At 41.4% G+C, this 26,389-nt stretch overlaps 1 protein-coding gene across 12 annotated transcripts in view; it reads right to left on the bottom strand.

Moving 5' to 3' along the window:
• The window catches only part of SMOC1 (SPARC related modular calcium binding 1), a 165,112-nt gene that overhangs the window by 67,275 nt on the left and 71,448 nt on the right, over positions 1-26,389 (bottom strand). For 8 of the 12 annotated variants that reach the window (XM_082283402.1, XM_082283400.1, XM_082283405.1 and 5 more), the window contains exons 4-7: positions 24,178-24,240; positions 20,073-20,244; positions 11,794-11,906; positions 1,782-1,881 (exon numbers count right to left, since the gene is read on the bottom strand). In XM_082283402.1, coding sequence (XP_082139528.1) covers positions 1,782-1,881; positions 11,794-11,906; positions 20,073-20,244; positions 24,178-24,240 — 448 coding nt within the window. The remainder of the gene's footprint in view (positions 1-1,781; positions 1,882-11,793; positions 11,907-20,072; positions 20,245-24,177; positions 24,241-26,389) is intronic. The other 4 variants (XM_082283409.1, XM_082283401.1, XM_082283399.1 and 1 more) reach the window with 1 other exon arrangement.

The raw sequence follows: 26,389 nt of genomic DNA on the forward strand, positions 1-26,389 counted from the left end.
GCATAAGAAACTATGACAAGCTTTTTTTCTTTTTTTTTTTTAATAGCTTTATTCACAGGAAACTGATTCTTTCATGCACCATTACTAAACAGCTCCAATGATTATTGAACATTCAGTAAACATGGATCAAAAGTCAGCTTTGAAGAAGGCAGCTCGGACAGGCCCAAGAATCTGATCAAGACAAACTCTGAAGGTAAACTCTGTTGCCTGGGCACTTTCACTTGCAGATCAGTTCATCACAGATTACTGCTGAATTACAAGTAGTGAGCACAAACTCAGTATCAGTCTTCATATGCCTAACATCTGTGTCCTACAACACAACATGACTTCACTCTTCTGCAACACAATTTTATAAACAGCACAAGACCAACTGAATAGATCAGTAAAACTCTTAAACACACCCTACCAAAATCATATACTCGAAATGGTGTCAAAGTCATATTCTAAAGGTTTAAGACAGATTACTCCAGCATTGCACCTTACACTAAAATAGGATATTAATACTCTTTTCTTTACACATGCCTGTGAAAAACCGAGCATCTCCTCAAGGTACGCTGGCTCACTGGTTCTCAGACAGCTCTCCCACTCAACTCAAACCCTTATGCAAGTCACTTATGTTTGCTTATTACCACAGAACACCCTACAGCCAAGAGGACACTGGATAAGGTGAGAAAAATTCAAAACCCCAAAGGTTTGACTGCTGTCATGCTTCCACATAAAGGGCAAACACTGAAAGGTGTGAGAGGAAAACCGTATTAAAAACCTCTGAGGTGCAGATTGTAGAGCATGAAGCCAGATGTAACAGCAGTGTTTACGTGGCACCACTGAACATTTTAGAAGCACACTCCTATGCCTACTGCCTTTTCTTTCTTCTTTAATTTTTTTTTGGGGGGGGAGAGACAAAAGTGAGAAGGGCAGCACAGTTCTAGTGCTGTCCTTCAACTCTCCCCAAAGTACAGAACCACTTCCCAGCACTGCCTGTGTTTACTGTGGTGTTGTCACAGCAGCACTGTTCACCACAGCTCACAAAGCTAGACTACTACTGATCCACATGACAATCTAGAGCCCAATCTCATTCCACTTCAGCCACGGGCTACCATATTGTATGGCAAGGAGAAGAAAGAAAAACAGCATTACTCTGTTTTAAAGAAATTGTGGATTTGGTCTCAATAGACTGCTGGGCAACAAAGTAATGCCAGGCTGAGTGCCCAGGAACACATCACTTAATAAACATGAGCAACGGCCTGGTTCTGGACCTCCCTCTTGAGAGCTGTGGTGCAAGCCCAGTGCTGCCCACCCCATGACACAAACACATGGATCCTAAACTAAGTAACATGGTCAAAAGACCCAAATTCATTATAACAGCAGGACCCCAGAAACTGACAGTTTTGCACAGAACCACCTTCATAAATTAACTGAAATCACCCCGTACAAAAAATTACTCCGTGTCCTGCAAAATACAGCCCAAAAACCACTTCTTTAAAATACAGCTCATGGAAAAAAGTTATCCCATCTGTTCAGCAGATCTTCAGTTTTGCTATACACAGCAACACTGACTCTTGTCCTGGCTGCCACAGGTTGTCACCTTAGTGGTTTTTCTTACTGAGCCTTGCAGAAGTGCCTGTATCCTAATTGCAGGGTGGACATGCCAGAGCCCAAACTGCAGTGTTAAGTGGGATAAACTGACCACCTGAAAAGATTAGGCTCTCTCAAAAGGATGCATTCACCCCAACCCTCTTTGGTTAAAAAGTGAGTATTTGTTGAAGCCACTCCCACAGTACCTGAACATACAGGAGTTTTGTTCTGTACAGAAGAGCCGCTAATAGGCTTGCCATCAGGTGTCACACACCAGCAGTATCCAGTGTAGGTATGGCACTGCACCTGTTTAATAAAACAAAGAGCAGGCATTTCATTTCTCACTCTATCACCAACCACTTTCATTATAATTCAGCATCTTAATGGAAGTCCCAACCCAGATGTATCACAAAGACATGCTTCAGAGCAAGAAGGTCTTACAGAAGACTACCTTTGATATCATTACCTTTTCTTCCCTCACCTCCCCCCCACCCAAAGAAAGGTTATTTCTCTTACTCCAACTCCTGTAGCTGAAATTCAGGCTGCAAAAGTAGTTAAAAGTAATCATCTGAAAACACTTGAGCTAGGAGTTGTGTCTCAGCTCATTCCACCCTCTGCTATATCCCACTTACTGTTTACTATTAAAAACTTGTCCTGCTGCATCCCAGCTGGGTTATGGAAAGGCCACCCTATCCCAAATTCCATAGCCACTGCTTGAGAGCAGCATCTGTAGGCATTTCAAAAGCACTTTGTTCAGTAAACATGGCTGGAAAAATGCAATACAGACTTGTTATGTTCACAAACCTTCTCCAGATAGATTTAAGCCCTATTCTGTTACTATGTCAAACTACACAGCAGGAACAAGATCCAACATATTTGCTCTTCATATATTGATGCGGACTTAAGAACATTTGATGAAGGTTCTAGTGAGTCAAAAGGTACACAGTGTAAAATTCATCCTGATTGACTTTAAAGCTCTGCTTCTGAACTGAACATCTAGAGTTGCCAGTTCCTTCCTTCACCACAGAAACACACCAGAATTACTAATTCAGACACAGAACCTCTCAAGTAAGAATAGGTAATAGACTGATCTTAGTAACATCTATGCAAATATTAACTCAGCAGCACTGAAGTTTCATTCAGCCTAACAAATCTAATTACAGCCTTTGCCTCAGCTTTTAGAGAGGCGAGCATTTGGATGAAATTCAGGATGCCTTTGACATCTTTGAGATAAAAGTAAATTATCATTGTATAGGCACCAGTGCAAATACTAACAGGTCCCAAAATCCTTTCTAGCAAACACACTTCCAGCTGTGGCTAAATGGGCACATCAGTATCTTGAAATGGTATGGAAGTGCCTATGTTACTATAAACTAGAGATGACTCCTTCAATACATTTCTGAAAAAAGGCCATGAAATGAGACCACTTCAGAAAGTGCCTTTATATTTTACTTGCAAAATGAATTCTGTCCATTCTCTCTTTTTCCAAAAAAGTTCATTGAAACCAATTTCCCATTCCAGTCCTCTTCACACAGAAGAGAAGAGTGATGGGGTGTTTGTGCTGTTCCCCTCATTAGGGATCCTTCAGAGCAAAACCAGTCATTGCCCCTCACTGACAGCTGGCTTCAATGCCCTAAGGTAGCGAAGTTTGTTCAGAGACTTAATGACAGTTTTTTTAAAAGGCTTTGAATATCACATAAAACATGATCTAAGAGCAATTATAACACGGTACGTCGTGTTTATCTTGGGTTTTACTTGTTTATCTTGGGTTTTACTAAAGTGCAAATCAATCATTTTGCCTCAAGCATTTACTTTTAGTAGCCAAAATCAACAGTAATCTCATGTACCCATGTTACTGCAGTCACTGTCACTGTTATTTGCAGTTTCATTTTTCTTCTCCCAATAGATCACAAAATTGATTGCCAATTACTCAAAAGCACTGTGACTATAATTAGCAAAAAACGAGTGAGAAAATATTTGTTATTGCTCAATCGAATCAATTGAACACTCAAAACAAATGTGATGGAACTGCTTGGATTTGTTTGGCGTTTATCTTTGCTGATCATAATCACACACAAAACTACATTCCCAACAGCACAAGAAGCTGTCTTTACATCCGAGCATGAATTGTAAAAATCCTACCAAGGGATAAAGCTAAATTCCAGGATAGGGTCTTGAATTCATACGGCAAGACCACTCCATGTTACATAATATAAAAAAATCCAGTGTACTCAGTATTTTAAAAAGTCAAGTATTAGTCACTTGATAGTCCTTAAGCCAAGCCTTCAGAAAAATAAAGTACATGGCAGAGGACTCAAAAAAAATACATTGACACAAATTCAGGATAGATGCATTAACTAAGACTATGTTATGTAACTCACCTCAATGGAGAGCTACCAATTACATACACTCATTTATGCAAACTAAGCACATTACATCCATAAAAAAGTGAAGTAATTTTGTAAATAACTAGGCTAAGGAATGCTACCCTTCCTTGGACTGGTATCCCATGACCCTTTCTTCCCCCATGTTGCCATTTAAAATAGGAAGAAAAAAATCTGAGACTGACAGCACTTTCACAACAACCACAACCACATGTTTTACTGCAGCACCAAAGGACTTCCCTTCTACAGATAACAACTGCAATTAAATCTCAGCCATTATCCTAAAGGCCAAACAGCTACTCATGAAGAATAGATACTTCAGAAACCTCAAGAATCAGTGCAGTTGTTTTTCCTGAATGTCTTCACATTGAGGCACACTACCTTCCACCGTGATACCTGACCAGGTCTCAGCATATTTAGGTGTCATAACAACAGTGGCCTACAGCCTAGAGTTTGCAGCTTAAAGGCTGGGGGGAAAGGTATACTCTTCATCAGCTACACAGGACTGGTATGACACTGAAAAAGTGTAAAGGCAATAGCTGATCCAGTACCATTTCTAAGCACTGTGTGTAAACATAAAATGTTGACTATTTCAGAGCATGTACAGTAAGGAATACCCAAAATGTGGGGGGTTACTTTAAAATTTTCCATTTATCTTACATTTGAGCTTTTATTTCTAAGTAACATTTCATCTGTCAACATGAAATTCAATCTCATTCTAATCCTACTCTCAAAGTAGTGAGATTTTTAAACACTTATAATCAGAAGAGTAACTATGCAAGCATGACAGATGTTTACTGCACAGATCTAATCTTCAGTTACTGAGTTAATTTTGACTCTACCAAAATACACGTTAGAAAATGTGTGTTTGACTTTTTTGGCTCTCAGTCTTCTAAAGCCAAGCATTGAGGCAGAGGAAACGCAATCTCATATACTAAAATACAATCTTATATACTTAATAGACTTGATTGTTAATCAAGCTGCAGCTACAGAATGCCTGTTACTGCTGGAAAGGCACATGACACAATCTGATATCTCAAATTAACACAGACCTGTCCAACAGCTGAGCATTTTAAGTTACATAATAGGAAATCAGACAAATAAAACCTGTAAATTATTTGAGGTCTTCAACAGATTCCCCATTAACATCTACATTTTAAAAAAATCCAATTGCATTTTAAAGCACTACAAGCAGCCACAATCCTGATCATTCATCAGGACATTGTTCCAGTTTTTCATGGAGAGATAGGACATCTTACCTGTGTCTCAACTGAAGGATGAAATGCATGAGGGACAAACTCAAGAAAAATTGCTCCATCACCAGTCCCCAAATTAAAAGTGCAACAGCAGCCTCTCTATTCCACCCTGCCATTACAGTGTGTGAAATCAAACAGCAGCCAATATACTGGCCACATGATCAAATACCTGCTCTCATAAAATTCCTTACAATACAGAAACATTAAAAGAGTAGTCACTGGCAGATGACTGTGCCTCTTAAGCTCCTCAGGGGAAAAAGAAGCCATTCTTTGGGTTTCTTCAGTATCTCACTGGCATTGCCAGAATCGGATTCCTTCTAAACAAGCAAGCAGCATCCCTTTATAGATATTTGACAAAGGAGGATCAAGGGGTTATTACTCAAATGTAAACCGGAAGTGAGAGAGAAATTGCACACACATATATGACAGAGAGAACAGAGGCAAAGCAGCAATTCTGTGATGGCTGAAACCAGTTTCCATGGAGTCACAGAAAGAGGTAGTTTGCTGTAAGAGGCTTGAAAGCACTTGGACAAGCACTGGGGTGACCACAGGAACAGCAACACTCAGACTAGCCTGTTCTTACGAAAAGTTTAGCAACCCATTCCTATCCCATCACAGATCAAACAAACATTTCCTGGCTCCTTCCACAATAGAGGGCAGACATGAGAAGGGAAGAACATTCATTCTGTATTCAAAGCTATATTTCTATGAGAAAAGAAGAAACACATCCAGTTTTTGAATGGTACTGCTGAGGCTAAGGGCAGGCAGCAGAGCTACTGACTGCACTCACAGCACCAGGCAAGGCTCCAAATCTTGGTTGCATCCAGGTGCTCCTTGTAAACACTGCAGAAACAGCTAAATAAATAGCTCCAAGTCAGCAGGCCATTTAGTCTGACCCAGGGAGCAGAAGCCAGTGTCACACAGCAGTTCTTTAATCAAGTCTTTCCTTTGTTCAAGCCATTGAGGCTCAGCTAGAAAGTCTTCTGAATCCAAGTCAGTGGGGTACACAACCAGCACACTGGCCTGATGGCTATTTATCTTAACTCTACATGGTGATGCCTCTGTTCTGGTTCACATGTCTTGCTGTAATGCTGAGGCCCTGGATCTTGTCATACTTTTTGCTGCATAAGGAGTCAGCTGATTATTGTCAGAAGCCTGCTTACCTTTACAGGCAATTTTAGGGAGCTACAAGTCAGTCTGTATCTTGTGCTCAAGCCTCTTTGGGACTACAGCCCCTTAAATAATTTTTGTCACTTTTTCACTCATATATTCCCACAAGGGCTTTTTACAGCACCCACCTCCCTCAAGTCCATGAACCACTCAAGAAATTCTTGCTCCATAGGAATTTCACTATTCAAATAACCAGGGAAAGAAATGATCTGAAGCAGAAGAATCTTAGTCATGATCAAGGGCATTCCCATCACACACGCTGGCACATATATTTTTAGTTCAGGAAAAGGGTCCCCAAGAGAGGCTTTATGCTTCTACACAGAATGTGACACTTTGAAGCTAAGAATGACCCTACATTGTCACTTTTCTTAAGTATGTCCACTCCCTCTTTAAGAACCTGTTCCTTTGCTATCTCGACTTCTTTGAAGAAATGCCATAAATAACCAAAGTTCTTACTTCCTTACCCATTCATGGTTTATCTTTAGCACAACATGCAAATGAGAAACACAATGAAAGCCCCAGAAAGAAAGCAAGTGTTTAAGTAGCAAACCTGCAGAGCAGTACTCACAGAAAGCTACAGCTACCATCTTTAGAAGGGATGTCTTTTAATAAAAAAAGCCAGAACCACCTACCAGTTAAAACCCAGATACTTTTTATAAAGAGTTTCTTTAATCTAGCAAGATAGACTGTGTTCTTCTGAAAGGAGAGGCGAACTCCTTGAGAGCTTAGTATTGCTGGAATCTGAGCACTGAATAATGGGATAATAGACAGCATCCAGGGAATGAAGGACATGTCCACACAGTACCTTGCTGCATTAAGACACAAGTTTGTAATTCTGCCCAGCATCATGCTACACTAGCCAATACCAAGGAGCAGACTTGGATCATGAAGTCACACTGAAGGCTAAAAAGGTTCCCCCGCATCTTTAGAAAGAGCTGTTTGTGGAACCTGGGAGAAAACAGAACTTTATATGGGCATTAGCATAGTGTGGAGTGAAACTATTGGTATGGACCATAATATAGATCACTCTTTCCAAGCAGACTTATATTACAAGATGTGGGAATGCTCTGGAAGCTATCTGCTAATGCAGAACTGCTCTGATAGTCAGCCCACTCACTGATCCTGCTGATCCTGTCATAAGACAACAGGTTTGACTGATGTACTCGCTTTAAGAGAAATCTCAGTGCTGTGTCATAACTGCACCAGGAGCCAGATTTTAAGAACCCTAAACTCAAAGAAACTCTCCAAGGAGACTTGCCCTCAGACACTTGTATGCAGACTTGTGAGGAAAAGAAACCACAACTAGACAGTGGAAGGTGGCAGCAAATAGCAAGACATACCACAAAGTCCAACAAAACTACACCCCCAAGGCAGGATTAACATTATTCATGTTTATATTAATCTGTCTGAAAGAGATCCCATTTAAAATCTCAACAACCTTTTCTGAAAAACTGCTTGGGGGAAAACTATGAAGAATGCAAGTCTCCCTCAGCCCATGGCAACAAGCCCAGTCGCACTAGGCGGCAAAAGAAAGTGTGCAGATTAACCACTAGTGCCTGTTGTTTATGAAGAACAGATCACAGCAGGTTGGTTAAGTGCAGCATGGAAAAGGAATGGCATTTATGCAAAATACAGCATAATAGCAAAAAGGCAAAAGTCTTGGGAACAGAAACTGGTTTTAGTCATGTTCAATTCTGCACAACAGTACATGACCTCAGTTTTCTACAATTAATCAAATTACTCATATCTAACAAACATTCTTATGTTGTGAATAACTCAAATTTTATCTGCCTGCTTATATTACTGTGGGCTAAGTGTAGAGAGATTTTGTTATAGGAAGTAATATTCCCCACACAGACTGAAGTATAAGGACATGGCAATTCCAGAGGAATTAATCAGGTCTGCTCCCCATTTACAGTCATCCAATCATGCCTGCAGTGCTACCACCTCTTCATGCTGCAAATCCATGTCACATTTTTAGATGCGTAAGTAGCACTAAGAGGAGATTTGATAAGATCTTTGCAATACACATACTCAACAATATGGGAAGCAGCACACGTTGCATAGAAACAGTTATGACAATCAGTGAATTGACAACTGCTTGCTCCACTTGATGCAGTACACAAACCCCATTATACCTAGTCATGCATAGGAAAACTGGAAAACTGATCAGCTGAGCAACGGAATCAACAGTGGCAACACTGCTTTCAGTCTAAATTTCACAGGCAATGAAAACCAGACAGATCATACAAGTGTTTAAGACATGCATGATGTCTCTCTACAAAGCAGTTTAAATGCAAGCCAAACTAAGGTCTTTGCCTTTAGGCCCTCCTCCCTTTCACCCTTGTTGCCACATCTAACTGGGAGATCCAACCCTGCAGGGAAGCAGGAGGAAGGTGAACACAGTCTTCCTCCTGCAGCTGCTGCCCATGTGGTGCATGCTGCCACTCACAGAGCAGCAGAGGAGCTTTGCTCTGCTCACCACGCTACAGCCCCATCCAATCTGCAGTGGATCCAGCCCCAAATTCAGCATTGAACTGGGTGCAATTCTAGGAGCTGGAAAGGGCAAACTTGAGCTGCTTTCAGAAGAACAGCCCCACTTTCAGTGTTTACCCAGAGTGATTGCAATTTGGTTTCTAATCAAGATAACTATGATGAACTACAAAAGCAATAGTTCAATCTAGTTAAGGCCAAGCAGGTTCTCTAACATAGTTACTACTACCAAATTCTCCCACATCTGTATTGCTCTTGTTTTTCAGTCCTACAAAAATTTCAAGAATTTCCAACAATTAATTAATTAGAGAAAAAAAAAAAATCAGACTCTTTTGAAGTCTGATGGCAAGGACAATGATGTGGGCCTGAACATCTACTATGTTCAGTAGGCTCAACAGGATGATCTGAAAGCAAGTCATCTGCATCTCGAATGAGTGCTGTGACAATTCAGACATTTGATATTCTAAATACAAGCATTCATCTTCATTTCCTCTCGGATCAGAATTTTTCTTCTACATAAAACACCTTTTCAATAACAGTTATGCAGAAAGGGGGAAGTTGCTGAAAAAGTCCCCCTAGGCAACTCTACACACAGAGTATATACTCCGAAACATGTGCATCTGCTTAGACTCTTGTTGGGATGAGGATTCCATGTTGAAAAGCACAGTGGGTATTTCTCCTAGAAACTTCATTGAGAGATGCTGTTCTGTTGTAGACTTCCCAACTGAGATTTTGGAGTCTAAGATGGAGCAACACTCTGGGTGTTGAACCAGAATAAACTAACGACAGTCCAGAGCTGACTTCATCAAGGCCTCAGGGACTTCAAGAACACAGCCTCCCTTGTAGAGCAGAACCCAGGAGCATCAATTCTCTGCACAAGAGATGCAGCATCCAAAATACCTCCACCAGATGAGATCTACTCATGAGTTGCTGGAAGCAAAACTATTTGGATTGCTCACCAAAATTCTAGTTTTTATACATCCTTTTAAAATAAAAATTTAATTCATTTTGACCAGAAGCTAAAGGAAAGATTTATCTCAAATGCAGGTTGAAACTAGTTAGCTTTCTCGGACATTATTTTTCACTTAAATCTTATGCAGGGACAATTACCTTAAATGCTGCAATATAACTGATGAAGCTGGTTCATGAGGTATGTGGAACGTAGGGTATTTTTATGAACCAAGGAATGATATGAATTTCAGTTAATTCCAGATACAAAGAGATCAGAGGCTTCCTTCAGCATGCCAGGTAAAACAAAAGCACTTTAGTGTTCACAGATAGAACCAAATGGAGGAGGAATGTGAAATATCACTTGGCTGTCTACTGACAACACACAGTTTTTGTAAGCAGTTTCATGCAGCCCCTCAGCTGGCAACCAACACTGGCTAAGGAATGTGCCAAGGAAAAGTCCAGCAACTTTGCCACAATCCAGACACTGGTACCAACCTTCAAAATAAACCTGTCTGAAACAAAGCTTTATTAACTACACTATCAGTCCAGTTTATAAGGATAAAAATTTTACCTATTTTACTCTCCAAGAAGTTGATGGACAGGTGATAGACATTTCAAAGTTAGCTTTCCTTACCCCTTTTTTCTTGAACTAGAAGCTTAGCATGGAACACTTTGTTCCATGTTGGCCCACTGTGCTAGCTTTTACAAACATTAGCCTCCAGTGCCAACATAATCTGAGCAGCTCTACAAAAAAATCAATTTTCAGCAACTGGAAGTGCATTTAAACTGCAAGAAACTGCAGCCATCCTCTCTTATCCCAGCCTTCCCATGAGTGTCCACACTGTACAGAAATATAATGCTGCTCCAAAGAAGCAAAGTTTGCAGGACGAATACAGCTTTTTCCACTTCATCAACAAAAAACAAAAACAAAACAAAAACACTCCCACACACCAGATAATGAGAGGGCAAGGCTGAGGAGGGGATTAAAAATTTTGGTGGGTTATCACAAAAAAAAAATCATCTCTCCTTTTCCCTCAGGCATCGCAAAATGTTTGAACCAAACCCAAAGCTCTCTGCCTTTATTATCTTTTTAAAGCCAATACTGATTCTATTTTGGAATTTCTTTTACCTTCAGAAGACTGTGCAAGCAACCAATGTATCCTAAAATTTCTCTGAGAAAGAAGGTGTCTAGAGCAGTACTCAATGTATAGAAGGTAAGGCAAAAATCATTCTGCGGTTTACCTAAATTCACAAAGTAGAGGTCACAGGGTCACAGATTTCTGGCTTTTTAGATGCATGCAAAACTGAGCAGAAAGCAGAAACTGTGTCAGGAAACCGTTCATGAGCCATTTTTAACAGCTAGTTCAGTCAGCACTAGGACACTAACTCAGTATGCTAATGGTAACAGAACCAAGTATCACTCTTCATTTCTACCCTGTTTTGGCAAACTTCAGCAAGTGAACAGTGAAGAATCAAAAACCCAAACAAAGCAGTCTCATCTCCTCTCTTCCAAAATCACAAGACATACAGTACAAGAAGTACCCTGCAGAAGGAATAGGATGAACAGACTGGTTTTTTCCTCAGATAGATGAAGCAGAGAGAGCAGATTCAGCTGGGTCCACCTTGCTCTGTGTAAGCCACAGGTCTCTTTACAGCTCCTCTTCACAGAAAAATTGACCTCCCCTGCAACTGTTTTACTTTCTATGCAATGCTGAAGATTAATGCCATTTGTTTCTGTTCTATATTGGAGCTGGATGCTATTGCATATGTATATGTCTTTTAAGGTATTGTGACTGAATCAAAATTTCCATTTGGTTAAAGAAGTCCCCAGCTTTCAAATCTTTACCCGAGTAACTGAGTCAGAGTGTGCACCCACTCTGCTATCATCGCTTGGCTCATGCCTTAACACAGAATCTCCCACAGACACCTGAAGCCTGGCTGAATGAAGCAGATAGAAATTTTACCTGCATGAATGATCCATCCTCATTGCATTCTGGGATGAAGACTGCTTCCTGGGGCTTCTTTGCCTGTTCCAGCGCTTGAGCTCTCTCTAATCGACACTTGCTTTGGCCAGCATCTATAAAGAGAAAAGCAAAATCCACTTATATCACAAACACCATTTGGCCTCTCCAAAAGCTACCAGATGCACCACACAGCTGCATGGGAAAAACCCCCGAAACAAATAAATATAAAGCATAAAGGACCATTACACACACATTCACCAGGCAGACATGGAGCTAGCACTCATCATCCTAAAGACTAATATGAACTTAGACAAACAAACTACAAGCCAGTTAATTAAGAGCTGCCTAATTTCCTAGTCAATAGTTTTTATGGTCATCTTAGGATCCTGGAACCTTCTTTAACAAGCACTGGAGCACAATGTTCATGCAGTGAAAGGCCATTAGCCTGAAACTGGATGGTTGGATATAAACCAAGTAATTCAAGCCGAGCAGTGAGCAATATGGAAAAGAAGTGATGACCCCCTCAAAAGTTCTTCTCTGAGCAACTTTCCCAGGAAGATACTGAAATAGCTGGTCACCCATATGAACTTCCACCTTTGTGTGGTTCAGATGAAGCAGATATGCCATTTCCTGTGCTTTCCTGAAACTCAGCTTTTACCTCTAGTCCCAGTGCCTACAACTGAGTGTGCATTATAACTCTCACACCAGTTACTCACTTTGGAGCCAAGAAAAAAATTTGCTCTGCCAACAGTGTTTGAAGGGGTTAAGATTTCAGCTTTTACTTCAGATGATGGCGAAGTGTAGCATGACCTTAACCCCTTCCAGGTCCAGCTCACTATTACCAAGTATACCCAGTCTAACTCTGATGACTGATGGGTCAAAAGAGGAAAGTTCTGCCCTGCAGAGATACAGATTCACTCAGTGTTTACATTTAAAAACATGAGGTCTCACAATACTGCTGTTCAGTCTAGAAAGAGAAGGAAAACAGTGAATATCTTGTTTCCATGGCACTCTTAACACAGGAACTAGCACCTTCTTTCTTCTCCCATGTATCCACTGACTAAAGATTTTCAGTGCAGAAACTTCAAAATCTTATCACCAGAATCTTTTAGCAGCACCATAAAGACTGAACAAGTTTCAATTCCCATTTTACTAGGCATGGAAATCATATTGGTTAACAAAAAATTCCACTGGATCCCTGAAGATCACATTCTGTTCCATAGATCACATGAGCTTTGACAACAGAATCACTAATACCAGCATTAAATTAGAAAGTCAGTCTGGGGTCTTAGATCAATTGAATTCACATTGTGTGGCAATAGAACTTCCATCTAGGTATCTCTAGATATATAATCAATGGCAAGGCTGTAAATAGTTTTGATAAAGACATAGACCAAAGCTTTCACACCAAGTACTTTATTTACACAACTGATGACCAGAGAGATTAGGTTTCCAGTTTGCCAACACAGTTCATTTTAAACATATCACATTGCTTCCCAAGAAGGATTTCACAGGGCTTCTGAAATTATGAAAATCGAACCTTTTTCTCTGGAAAAAGAATGATTCATAGCAATAGTATACAGTACAGATGCCAGCTGCTTAGGCACTGGGTTAGAAAGCAACAGTACCTATATCAATTCTGCCACTGCCCAATGATGGTCACCTCACCCCCTGTGACCTCATGCCATTTTCTGATTCTATGTCTCTTATCTTTAGACTAATCTGTTTGTTGGGTGTTTGCACAATACCAAAGCACACGGAGCTTTGATCTCAGGTGGGCCTATTATGCACCTGTATAAAGAGTGAAATTGCTACAGAGTAAAAGACTTGAATAAAATTTACACTATATTTTTTTTCTAGTTATCCATAAACTCTGACATGGAATTTCCTTTCTGCCTGCCTGCCAACCTGAGCAGATGATCAGACCTCATTTGCACATCTCCAGTGGAGGATAGTCCTGCCAACTGACCCTTCCAAACATATGCTCACTCTTTCAGCTGAAAAGGAAGCACTGGCAATGGTGTTAACTGGAACACCTATCACCTGCAGATCTCCTGTGCAAACTTAAGAGTCTAATCTTGCTTGGCATGACAGAGGACATTACTACAAAACCAGATGGTGTGCCTGCCCTGTTTCATAGCTAGCTGCTTGACTGAAAACACTTTCAACTTCTGCTTCACAGGAGACAAGTAGCAAAAAAAAAAAAAATCAACATAGATAATGTAGATGTGCACTTGTAAGGAAAAAAACACAGGTGTCAATTTCTTATGTGACAATCAAACCACAAGTTCCCAAATGAAAGTGTTTTCTAGTCTCTGCATCTGAGGATACAAGACTGCAGACAAGCATTTCTGGTTCCCCTCCTGAACATAAAACAGAAGCATAAAGCACTTACACACAGCATCTGCTTTAGTGCTGGCATGCTCACAACTACACGACAAACTGGATGCTTCAGCACAGAGCTGGTAAAAACAAACATTTTGTGATATCCCCTGCAGTACAAATACATTAGAAGCCCAGGCAGAAGGGAAACTAACCCAGATCTTTGTCCAATTTGTCTAATGAACAGAGAAACAGGCACAAGATCAAGTCCTTACTTTAGGCAGATAATATAAACACATTACTGCTAAGGCTACCATATCCCTCCTGGCAATTTTAACTGGCCTTTATAGATTGAACTCTCTACTCCCACCAAGAAGAGCACACTTCATAGCACACCACCACTACACCATGGTGTTTAAGAGCTCATTGTTGTTGCAGCATCTTTTGCACTCGAATCCTTGGCTCAAGTGGTGACTCCTCACAAATTGCTGCTGAAGTACAGAGAAGACAGAGTTTTCCTCCTGATCATGGACACTCAGGACTGATTACTTCTCCCATCCTCCCTCACTGATTTCCAAAGGTCACGCCAGTCCTTTTACAACCTTGATTTGGAGCAAACACCTATATACCGCGCTGGGTGGAAAGGTGCATGCATATTGCTATCTTTTTTGTCAGTCTTCCACAGATCAGTTCCAGTAAAAACAGTGCCTTTAAGATCAACATTTACTGGTTTGTTTTAAAAAGGACTGTCAATCCTTCTCTTCCTCACTCCACAGGCTGGTATTTTTATAATGTTTGTATCAACATGTGATTTCAGTGGGATGACTTCACCTTGCTATTTTTGCTTTGTTAATTAGAAAATGTAAAGTATTACATAAGTGCCAAGTGTTTAAAAAGTAGCTGCCAAATAGCTCACCCCAAACAAGATACATTACAAATTTTACTAAAGCCTGATCTTATGATTGTAGGTTCATATAGGCTATTCTGCATTTCACCTGCTTACCCAAGTGTTTCAGCACTTTCTTCCCTGTTTTTAGAAATGTTCTCTGGAATATCAAACACCATGCTTATAAACCAGAATGGCATTAATGCATTCCAGTTTCATGGTTCAAGCAGACTAAACTGGACACTTTTACCCCCATTACATTAGGTGAAAAACCAAAACAGCATAACTTCTTTTGAAAGCAGACCTGCTTAATTTTATTTTAAATATCTTCAAACTTGGGACAGATTTACTGTAGCTCAGAAAGCTGCCTTTTAAAGAAAATTAATTCTCAAGCTGGCAGCTGGCAACCAGGAGATTGTTAACTACAAGTGATGTTTTTGACATCCCTGGCCTAATCGGCACAATGCAGGTGCACATAATTTTGGATTTTGCAATGAAGTTGGCTAGTTACCATGGCTGATCTTATCCATGAATAGTTTATTCAAACAAGACCACCGTGTCCCTCATAATATACACACTGCACTCCTGAATAGGCTCCAAGAATTCCAGCATCCTCTCTTCAACAGGCAGAGGCAGTATTGACACAACATCATGGTATAAAGACCCAAGCTCTCCTAAAAACACGAAGTAAAACACCTCCAGGATTCACATAACACTAGCAGCAAATGAATACAATGCAACCACCAAAATCTATTTAAGCTATTTAATTTTAATTCTCCTATGTTTGTATCCAAAGTTAAAAGAGCAAAAACTGATCCAAGCAGCTTTTTAACTATTTTCAGTTCCATTAGGTAACTGTCTCACCTACAGGCCAGGTCTCCACCAGACATGAAGCAGTTCAGCTACAGTGAAGTCAACAGGTTCATACCCATTTATTCAATTATCTGTGTATTTGAACAAAACAGGCAAAAATGGAACCTGAGCAAACTACAAAAACTTCCCTATCTATTGTGCAGGATATCAACCAGTATTCACTCTCCCCACTGTTTTCCACTTCATTTAGGTCAAGTCCTACACCTGGAATCCCAAACTTCTTTCACCCACAGAGAATGGTTCAGGTTGGTAGGGACCACTGGAGGCCATCTTGTCCAAACTGCCTGCTAATGCAGGGTCCCTCAGAGCACACTACTCAGGATTGAGTACAGACAGCTACAGATATCTCTGGGGAGGAAACTCTACAACCTCTTTGGGCAGCTGTTCCAGTGTTCAGTTACCTTCACAGTAAAAATGTTCTTCCTCACATTCAGGTGGAACTACCTGTGTGTTCCAGTTTCTGCCCATTGACTCTTGTCCTATTGCTTGGCACTACCAAAACGCCTGGATCCATCCTCTTGACATCCTCCTTTCAAGATACTTACACGCACTGATGAGGTCCCCTCTGAGTCATAGCTTCTCCAGAATAAACAGGCCCAGCTCCCTCAGTCTTTCCTCACAAGAGAGGTGCTTCAGTCCCCTCATCATCTTTGTCACCCTCTGCTGGACCCTCTCCAGAATCTCTATGTCTCTCTGGTACTGATAAGCCCAGAACTGGACACAGCACTCCAGGTCAGGCCTCATCAGGGCTGAGTAGAGGGGCAAGATCACCGCCCTTGACTTGCTGATCCTTGATCCTGCCTTGACCCTTGATCTTCCTAATGCACTCCAGGATCCCATTGGCCTTCTTAGCCACAAGGGCTGCTGGTTCAGGGACAGTTTGTTGTCCACCAGGACCCCCAGATCCTTCTCCACAGAGCTGCTTTCCAGCAGGTCTGCCCCCAGCCTGTATTGGTGCAGGAGGTTACTCCTTCCCAGGTGCAGGACCCCATACTTCATTGAATTTCAAAAAAGGTTACACTCTCCCCATCCCTCCAACCCACAGATCTTTCTGAAGCGCTCCACAGCCCTCCCAGCTTTGTGTCATCAGCCAACTTGCTGAAGAGGCATCTGTCCCTTCACCCAAGTCACTGATGAACAAGTTAAATGATAAAGGATGCAATATTGAACCTCGGGGGACACCACTAGCGACAGGCCTCCAACCACACCCTGTGCCACTGATCACAATGCCCTGAGACCTGCCATTCACACAGCTCTCAAACCACCTCCCTGTCCACATGTCCAGTCTGCACTCCCTGAGCTTTCCTGTGCGGATATCATGAGAGAGTGTCAAAAGCCTTGCTAACATCCAGGTGGACAATACCCACTACTCTTCCCTTATCTATCCAGCCAGTTGTCCCACCGTAGAAGGCAACCTAGTTGGTTAAGGATGACTTCCCCATCCATGCTGACTGCCCCTGATCACCTTCTTGTCTTCCTTTCATGCCAAAGCACTTTCTTCCTTTTTTGATATCCACATACTATTTCTACTCCAGAGTTCCCTAATTTATTCAGAACATGCCTAGAAACATGTCTAAATTTGCGAAGTCATTGAAAGTGACATTTTATATTTTACTAACTGCTGCCAAGGAAGGACATTCTTATTCACAGTCAAGGGAAAATAAAGCAAGTTTGAAGACAAAACACATGGATCTAGCGAAAAGACAAAGTGATTTCAAAACATCATCTTCTGTCCAACAGAAGTAGTAGGTAGAGAAGATTATCTTCAAATAACCCATCAGTCAGAAAACCTGCCTTTCTAGAACATTAGCCAAAAGCTGTGTTCATTTCCTGTGTCCCAGGAAAAAGGCTGCAGGTCCTGGTACAATAACTTACAAATAGGCTCACTCCACACAGTGGCTTGTGATCCAAGAACAAACTCTGTACCAGCAGACTTATTCATCTAATTAATAAATCCAAAGGGAACTTTTAGAACACTCCCACATTGTAATTAAATAAGCCAAACAAGTTCCTAGAAAGCAACCAGTTAACACAGACCATAAGTGTTTTCTAAGCCACAGATATATACCAATATAACAATCACGGCATAAATGACTCTTGGCAAGCTGTCAAGATTAACAAGTATTTGTCCTTCACCCCTGTGAAGTTTTGAGGTATAACTCTCATTTAACATCAAATATTATGATGCCAGCTAAGAAAAGATCCAGGTAGGATTGCTTGGCTGTGTATTTTAGACACAGCTATACCATCTGGAACTATTCTCTAGAATCTCATCAGTGAGGCTCCATTCGTCAGGGATGCCATAATTTGATCATTTTAAGCTACTCCTGACTTTTAACCCTTTGTGATGTGTGAGTGAGGGTTTGGAGTTCAGATAATTTAGCACTGAAGGAATTTCATTGAAAAGCACATGAGGAAGCTAGCAACGAACGAGAGTTGAATAGGGGTTATAGCTCCCAGAAGGCTGGCAAGATTTCATCTTTAAAGGTCCTTAGTTTCTTGAGAGAGAACAGAGCATTAAGTTGAATCAAAAAGGTTCTGTTCTCACTATGGAAACCATTCTGTTTTCCTTGGCACAAGCACAGTTCAAATCATCAGCATATACACTGGCAGCCTATGGTAATCTGGGGGGCAGAACTATGCCTTGTTGTCCACAATACACTCTCTCTTTTACTTATTTTAGTTGCCTGTTGTTTTTCCCCCTTCAGAGAGTGAAGCACAAGTTAAAATTTCTCATTTCATAAGGATAAGTTCTTGGATAAAGTGTCTATCACAACTGTATGTGACTGAGCTCAATGGCCCATGGGATCCCTCACAGTTCTATGGGAGCTCTCCTGTAGAGCATCTGTCATGGAGGAGGAGGGAAGGCTGTTCAGGGTATACCTGGTGTCCAGCTGCAGTTCAAGGTGCATGAACACTGTTGGCAATACCTTCCTTTTTGCAAGTACACAACACAGGCCCAGCCAACAGCCTGTAGTTCAGCACAGTTGTCCCACAGCTGCCCGGATTTGCCAACAATTGTGATCTTTATGCACTACAGGTCATGCTCCTCATGCAGCTAAAAAAACAAAATACCTTTCAAGAGCAGCACATATGGAAATTACCAGCTAGGTTAAATTTGCATGTCATGGCTGAAAGAATATTCCTACTTCACAGGGATTGGTAGGAGTGTTAGTGGGTTAAAAGCAAGACTTGCAGTTTACAAACACTCTCAGATTGTTAGGTACTGTATAGTACCACAGGTTAAGAGGAAAAAGGAAAGGAGAATGCAAGTTAGTTTCAACTAAACATTTCAGTTGCATCAGAGAGCAGAAAAAGTGTACTTTACCTGTGCCCAAGACAAAAAAAGTCTCAGTTACTTCTTTGGGACTCTGGAATCACAATATGCGCCAAAATACATTTTTACAATAGTAAAAAAGCCTTCATAAACAAATGCCAGGCTTAAATGAATGTGTATTTATTCTGTCACATGGATTTTAATGACTTTCTCCTGTCACTTTAATCCACTGCTAAAAACACCTGTCTCACCTGCCCTCTGAGTCAATTGTGATCTCAGAAAATGGACTCCACTTTATTTTTCACTTCACGGCAAATGCATTTGTGTGACAAGACACTGATAATTCTTTAAAAAGTTTCACCTTCATCTTTAGACTATGCTGAAGAGCTGAATTGAGGGACAGTATTCACACTTTTAAGTAGATATGTAACAGCAAACAGGAAAAAATCAAAAAAGCCATGTAAAGCGCCTTGCATGCACTGTCTTCTTAATTAGCTCAGCACAGAAAGGCTGAAACGTCTGAAAAGTGACTAGACATCTAGTGTGCATCATATTCTTCCCCACTCCACATTCCTGTCAGTCAAAGGGTCAAAGATATCTTGATTCCTCATCAGCACAGGTAGCAAGGAAGAAGTCTGCTTTCAGGATTTGGTTTTGTGCTTACATGCTTACATGCTTGTTTCTGTCTGCAGACACATATTTCAGCCCTTTTACACTGATGTCTGTGGCTCCTTTGCCTTCTTTCATTGATAATTCAGTCAGCTCGTACTCTGCTGCCTAAACTGAGACTCAGATACCCATGCTTGCAGGAATGCACAATTCCAAATCATATTACTCTCAGAACATGGTATTAAACTCAAGGGTCTAAGAATTCAGTAGGGCTCCCATTTCGCCTCTCAGAGGCATTTGAAATCCACCTACCTTTGCAGCGGCCACGATGTGTCACGCTGAGACTCTGCTCACGGCATTTGGCTCTCTGGTAGTCACACATCGACTCGTACGTTCTGCCATCAGAGGCACACAGGGGTTTGGACTGGGACCTGGAGCAATGCAGGTTGCACTGAGGGTCTCTGTCACGGTCGCTTATTAAAAACTGAAGGAAGTGAAAAAGGGAGGGAGAAAAAAAAAAAATAGTGCTTTTGTTTGGTTTCCCAAAACAGAACATGGTGTATTTTTTTTCTTTATGACAATAACAATATGACTATAATGCATTTTCAGCTGCCTACCAAAGCTGACTTTGCCTGAAGGGAACTTTAAATGAAACACATACATCTTTAAAAAAAATTAACGGTCTTTGCCATTCCATTTTCTTTAATAAAACGGAAACATTACTCATTCTGCCTCACCTCTAAAAAAGTAAGATGTGCAAAGCCAAACACAACCCACACGGGAAGGGCAATACTGAGTCACAACAGCCCAGCTTGCCCAGTGCTGTGCCACAAACAGTATCTGGTACTAGAGATACTAGACAATTTTAGTCAGAGACATAATAAACTTATCACCAAAAATAGAGGAATCCAAATAACCTATCAAGATTGGCCTTGGTAGTTGAAGCAAACATGTGACCAGTTTTATGTGACCAGTGATGATTTTGAAAGCATTGTTTATATCCTCTGTAAATACCACCTGCAAGAGCATACCTGCACACTCCCAAAGTCACCTTATGTTCTTTCCTGATGACATCCAGCACAGCTGGCAATTGCGTTCCACGCATCCCACAATCTAATTGCACACTATGTGAAAACCTATTTCCTTTCAGAAGTTTGAATTTCTATCATCTTTCTGCATACCTCTTCTTCCTGAGCATTCCATTATGATGCAACCCATTTTGTACAAACGTGGCATTCCTTATCAGTCTTCTGTAATTTGAACAATCCCAAACTTCCAATTTTTCACCCAGACCATTTCCCTCCATATCATGATCACTACTGTTTTCCTTGGTGTTCTGCCTTATTTTTGGGGATGGGGAAACCCACAAAGCACTAGTGCCCATCGTCTGTCTGCTTATTCCCTGCAAATCCCAACATCTGGAAGTAGTTTACTGCTGTACCCTGGACTCTACTCTGAACTGCCTGTAGGGTCACCCAGGTCCCTTTCCCAAGTTCATATTGTTTTCCTGAGGATCCAAACTGACAGACATCTTTCCAAAACCACTTGCAGAAATTTTTGGTAAGGCATGATAGCAGCAGCCCTTTTCTCTTCCCATACTACCCCACTTAGTGGTTTGTCAGACCTTTAATTATTACCCAAACCGAATCACCTGCTCACAGGAAGATTTCAGGGGACTCTTCAAACAAGTTCCATGAGGATTAAGCAAAGAAAAGGGAAGTCAAACCTGCCTTGCACTTCCCCTTCCCTACCTCCCATTTTCTACAGCCTCTTGCAAGCCTGGGGACACCAGAGCAGCTCTAACACACTGATATCCCAGCTCGCTGCCAAAGCGGTTCTGGGCTCAGCAGTTCAGAGCTGGCTGGCAAATGGGCACTGACTGACACCCTGCCTAAAATGCACAAAGCCACAGCTCTCCAAGCGTGTTGATAGCTGGATGCCTTACAGGGAAGTGTGAGTCACTGCCATAATCACCTTGGTGTTACAGTTTCCTACAAAGCTGTCTACTCTATGCTTTGAGGTTAAAGCTGTTGAAAAAACATTGCCCGAAGCCTAGTTTGGGTTGGTTTTTAACCACTCTGAGAACATGCATCTCTGAAATTTGGTTGTCGGTGGGTTTTTTTCATTACAAAAAAATCTTCTCTCCCCAGTTAAATGAAAAACAATTGAGAAGTTTCATATTTTCATACTGTACTGCTGGATCTTTTGAAGACAAATGCATTACTAAACCCCCTATTTAAACATGACAGCTGGGAAAAGTAAGCAAGGTTTGCACACATTTTACTTTTGGTGGGACAAACTTTTTTTAAAATCTCATCTGTCACAGACTTGACATATTTGCTACAGCACAGTGTTTTTGAAATGTTTTTGCTCCTTTTCTGCAACACATTCTATAATCTGGCAACACCTGCTCCAAATGGGAAATTGGAAAATTTAAACGTGAAGGCAATTTTAAATGGTTTATAGAGACCTGGACTAGACTATAAAAACACTGTAAAGCTGGACCGGATTTTTTTCTTTTCAGGGGTTGGACTATCACAACTTAACTTGGAATTGCTCTGGCTACAGTAATGTCTTTCTGTCGCCCCCAAAATGCAAAGATCAGTAGTGACTAAACACACAGCAAAAAAGCAACAGACTGAAGATGCTGAAGCCTCCTCCCAGCATGTGATGTCAGAGACACCGAAAGACTCACAAGGCTTTCAGGTTTCTGTATGTATAAACAGACTTCCAAAGCAGAGCTACCTGATAGGAAAGTATGGTGCACATGCAGCAATTAAATATTCAGTTCAACACAGGAGCCATTCTGGTTTAGAAGGAACATACAGATCTCCCATTTATCACAACTGAAGGCTTGAGCTAATAGCATGAAACTTTTTGCAAATTCCTTGTCAGAAGCCGAGTTCCACAGATATGAGTTATCCAGAGGTTAAATTAAAAAAATCTAGAATCCTGGTTCCCAGCATCAAACCATACTACTAACTTATTTAAAGTCAGCTTGTATCATAAAGACTCACTTAAACCTTCTGCAGCCTGTACCAAAATACTTAGTATAGAGAGGGCTTGTACATCAAGAACACCCCTTCTTCCAGAAAAGGCATCTCTAAAGAATAGAAAGTTGTTCTTAGGGCTGACAAACAAGTTAAACCTAAGGCTGTGGAAGAGCTTTTCTCAAGTGCCTCCTTGCAGACAGAGAAACAACTCGACATTGATTAAATATGAGGGCCTGAGGAAACATGCAGAGCACCCCAATGCAGTCTGTGAAGTTCTTGCCTACCCAAATTAAGCCAAGAACCACGTTATTAGAAAAAAAAAAAAATTAGAAAAAATCAAAGCCTTTTTAGCGTTTGTAATTTGGATTACAGTAGGGAGCCCACACAGCATGTTCGGTGCTTTCCAGACACTGAAGATGCCACACCTGCCTTGCCAAAAAAGTTTATGGTTTACGTAGTTGCACAAGATGGTGCTTGTTTTGCTCAGGTAGATTGTAACTGTGTAAGTCTGCATTAAATTCAAGAAGGATCCAGGACCCCACCTGTCTGATCAGAGCTCTTCTCACGCAAGCGAACAGTACTGCCATAAAGGCCAGCAATATCTCCAGGAGATCCGAAGGGCTTCAAAAACTCCCCCTTACAGTTGGGCACCTGCTCCACTGTAGCTCACAGCCCATATCTGTGCTAAGCAGCCCTGGCAGCGTTCAGGTATAAAATGGTAGTTCTTTGTCCCAATTCTAGCAGGTAAGCATTCATGCTACAGAAGTGATGGTCAATACAGACCACCCAGAGAGATTTAATATACTAGATGTTTTGAGCGTACATTCCCTCTTGCCCAGCACAAGTTCTGAAGTCTTCCTTTAGCATTTTGCCAGTCTGAGAGCATGTCCTCCTCTGTAAGCAACCTCAGCTGCATGAAGAAAAAGAATGGATGAATGCTGAAACGTGTCTGCCATGGGGAGACCACTTGGTTCTGTAATTTTAACAGCTAGCACCACAATCCCTATGTAGTTGGATTTATTTTTATTTTTATTTTATAACTCCTACTTTGAGCAAGGAGGCACTGCTTTCCCAGGGGCAGAGCCCTGCTCCAGAGGAGCCCCCTGGTCACTGCTGGAGGTACTGCTGAGCTGGGATGAGGGCTGTGAGCAACGTGCACAAGGTGCCCTAATGCCTGGTACCCACCCTCCCCAGACACAGCCGAGACAGGAATGTGATTCTCTGGTCCCTCCACGGGAAGAGCAGCAAGGTAAGTATTCTGCTTTTAATGCCGAATGTCCTACAATGACCCTTGAATCTCAAATAAAAGCCTGATGTCCCAACAGCTTCGGGATGCACACACAAACAGGCTTTGCAAACAACAGAATCACTACTCACAGAGCAGTGCTCGGTGCTCTACACACAGACACACAGCACAAGCAAACCTGGACTCGGGGAAAAAGCAACCCTGCAAACATGTGCAGCACCAGCAGGTTTCCAAGCTTCATCTAGAAAGAAGAGGAAAATAACTATCTTAGCTCTGAATTTTCTCAAAGTTTCTTCTTGATTTCTGTGTTCCCATTTGTTTCAGAACAGACTACATCCAAAGCAAATGGGATTGGAGATGGCTTATCAGCTCTTTATCTCCTCCCTCTTCCTTCATGAGAAGAAAGCTATTAAAAGTAGAACTAAAAGGAAAACAAACCACCGGCCACAAACACAAAACCCCGGCTAAAAAAAAAACCAAAAACAAACAACAAAACAAACAAACCCCCTCCCAAAACTAGAAGGAATAATCTATTTTACAGGAAAAAGTTAAAATTGGCCAGATTGCAAATGGAATCCATTGAATATAGACTCAATACTAAAATAAGTAACACTAGTATTAAGCAACAGTATCTGTATATATGTAACATTTATTTACACTAAGGGAATCTGCACAGCTCCTATTCCAGCCAGTTTGAGTCCCTGCCCTAAAGAGTTTCCAGTTCAGTGCAACTCTCAGAGCATCCTTCTATGTCAAACGTTCTATCTGTAGAAGGACACAAACCTCCTCCTTTAGCAAATACATTTACACAGGTGCTAGCAGAAACCACTTCCCAAACTGCTTTCTGCTTCTTCAGACTTGAAAAGAAAAAGGAAAGATAAGAGGTCAGAATGAAGTTAACTTTGCCAACAAAGCATATCTGTTCTTTTTCTCCACACCTCAACACCACTGCTGACAAACAACAAACACTGATTAAAGGGTTTTTAATGCCTGTGAAGGAAAGCAGACTCCCTGCAGCTGCACAGCAGCTGGGAACACTTGTGTTATTTAGCAGAGAAAGGTCTGACCCCACAAGTGAAAATGAGCTTGGTGGTCACTCATTCTATTCACCATCTGGGTACATTATAAGCACAAACAGAACAGCACAGCCTTTTGTGATGGAGGTAACGAGAAATGGCCACGGCATTGTAGTACCACAGTAACATGCCTTAGCAAGGCTTCAGGGAAAAGAGGGAGCAAGGGACACAAATGACGTGAACGTGAGAAAGTGAAAATCTATTGAGAAACAAATCTAGAGTTCACTATAGATCAAAACAGAGGTGCCTCTGCTATTTAGCAGCTTCACTTCAGATTAGCACTGCAGAGTGCTACCGCCTAACAAACCTGAGACAGACAAAACAGCACATGCAATACTTTTCTCCTGTTCTGGCAGATTTCAAGTTTGAAGACCCTTAGAACATGTCTTGGGAAAGTGTGATTCATCTAGGTATAGTCATATGGCACAGGTCACCCACTCATTAGTCAAAGTACTCAGACTGGCCTGACTTAAGTACAAATGAGCGAGTCCTTCCCGGAGAGAATTCCCCAGGAAAACCATACCATTTTACACATTAAGGGAGACTATAAACTTCTTCATTTTTGTTGCTGTTGGAAAGAATCATGTCACATTTTTATGCCTTGGTTTCAGGCTCCAAACTGGTGCAACTAGCCATTCAGGAGGCAGAGCTGGAGCCAAGTTCCAGTTTTAATCATGGCTAGACTCTCAGCCCCATGGCACGTTGCCTACAGGACACAAGCACTTCAATTTCAACCACTGGTTTTGGACTTCAGCCAAGTTTCCTGCCATGGAATCATAAGCCTAGCAGGTCTCACAGGGGTCAGAGATGCTGTTCTGAGCCAGAGACCCAAAATGCCTTGCTTCTAGGAATACAAAGAGGAAAATCTGAAACTCTTTAAAAAAACTCTCTCGGGGTTTGCAGTCTTACATGTGTAAAAAGATATCAACCAGCCAGAGCCATCAAACTCGCAAGAGCTGACCAGGCTGTCCAGCCTCTGTCCTGAAAGTGCCCATCCAGCCTCAGAATCTAGCAAGTGAAACAAGGCTTTTGAAGTGAGTTTCCTGGGAAGTCTGTCATGTGTTTTGGAGCAGGGGAAGGAAGAGATTGATTTTAATATACCCTTCTTGGAAGTGTTCACAATTTTGTACTTCACTGGCACCTGGATAACTTTGGTTTAAGAATATGTTCTTAAGACAAAGTTTCTCAAAGTCCTGCATCTTAAGAAGTTCCAGTCCTTAGGGGGGTTTTCTAGCATCCTACAGTTTTATACCAAGGCTTAAGGCTTTCCCAACAAATTTCAGAAGGCCACTTTCCCCAGGCAGAAGGTACTTA

This window comes from Coloeus monedula (genome assembly GCF_965178545.1).
Source record: "Coloeus monedula genome assembly, chromosome: 6".
In the NCBI taxonomy this organism is placed as follows: Eukaryota; Metazoa; Chordata; class Aves; order Passeriformes; family Corvidae; genus Coloeus; species Coloeus monedula.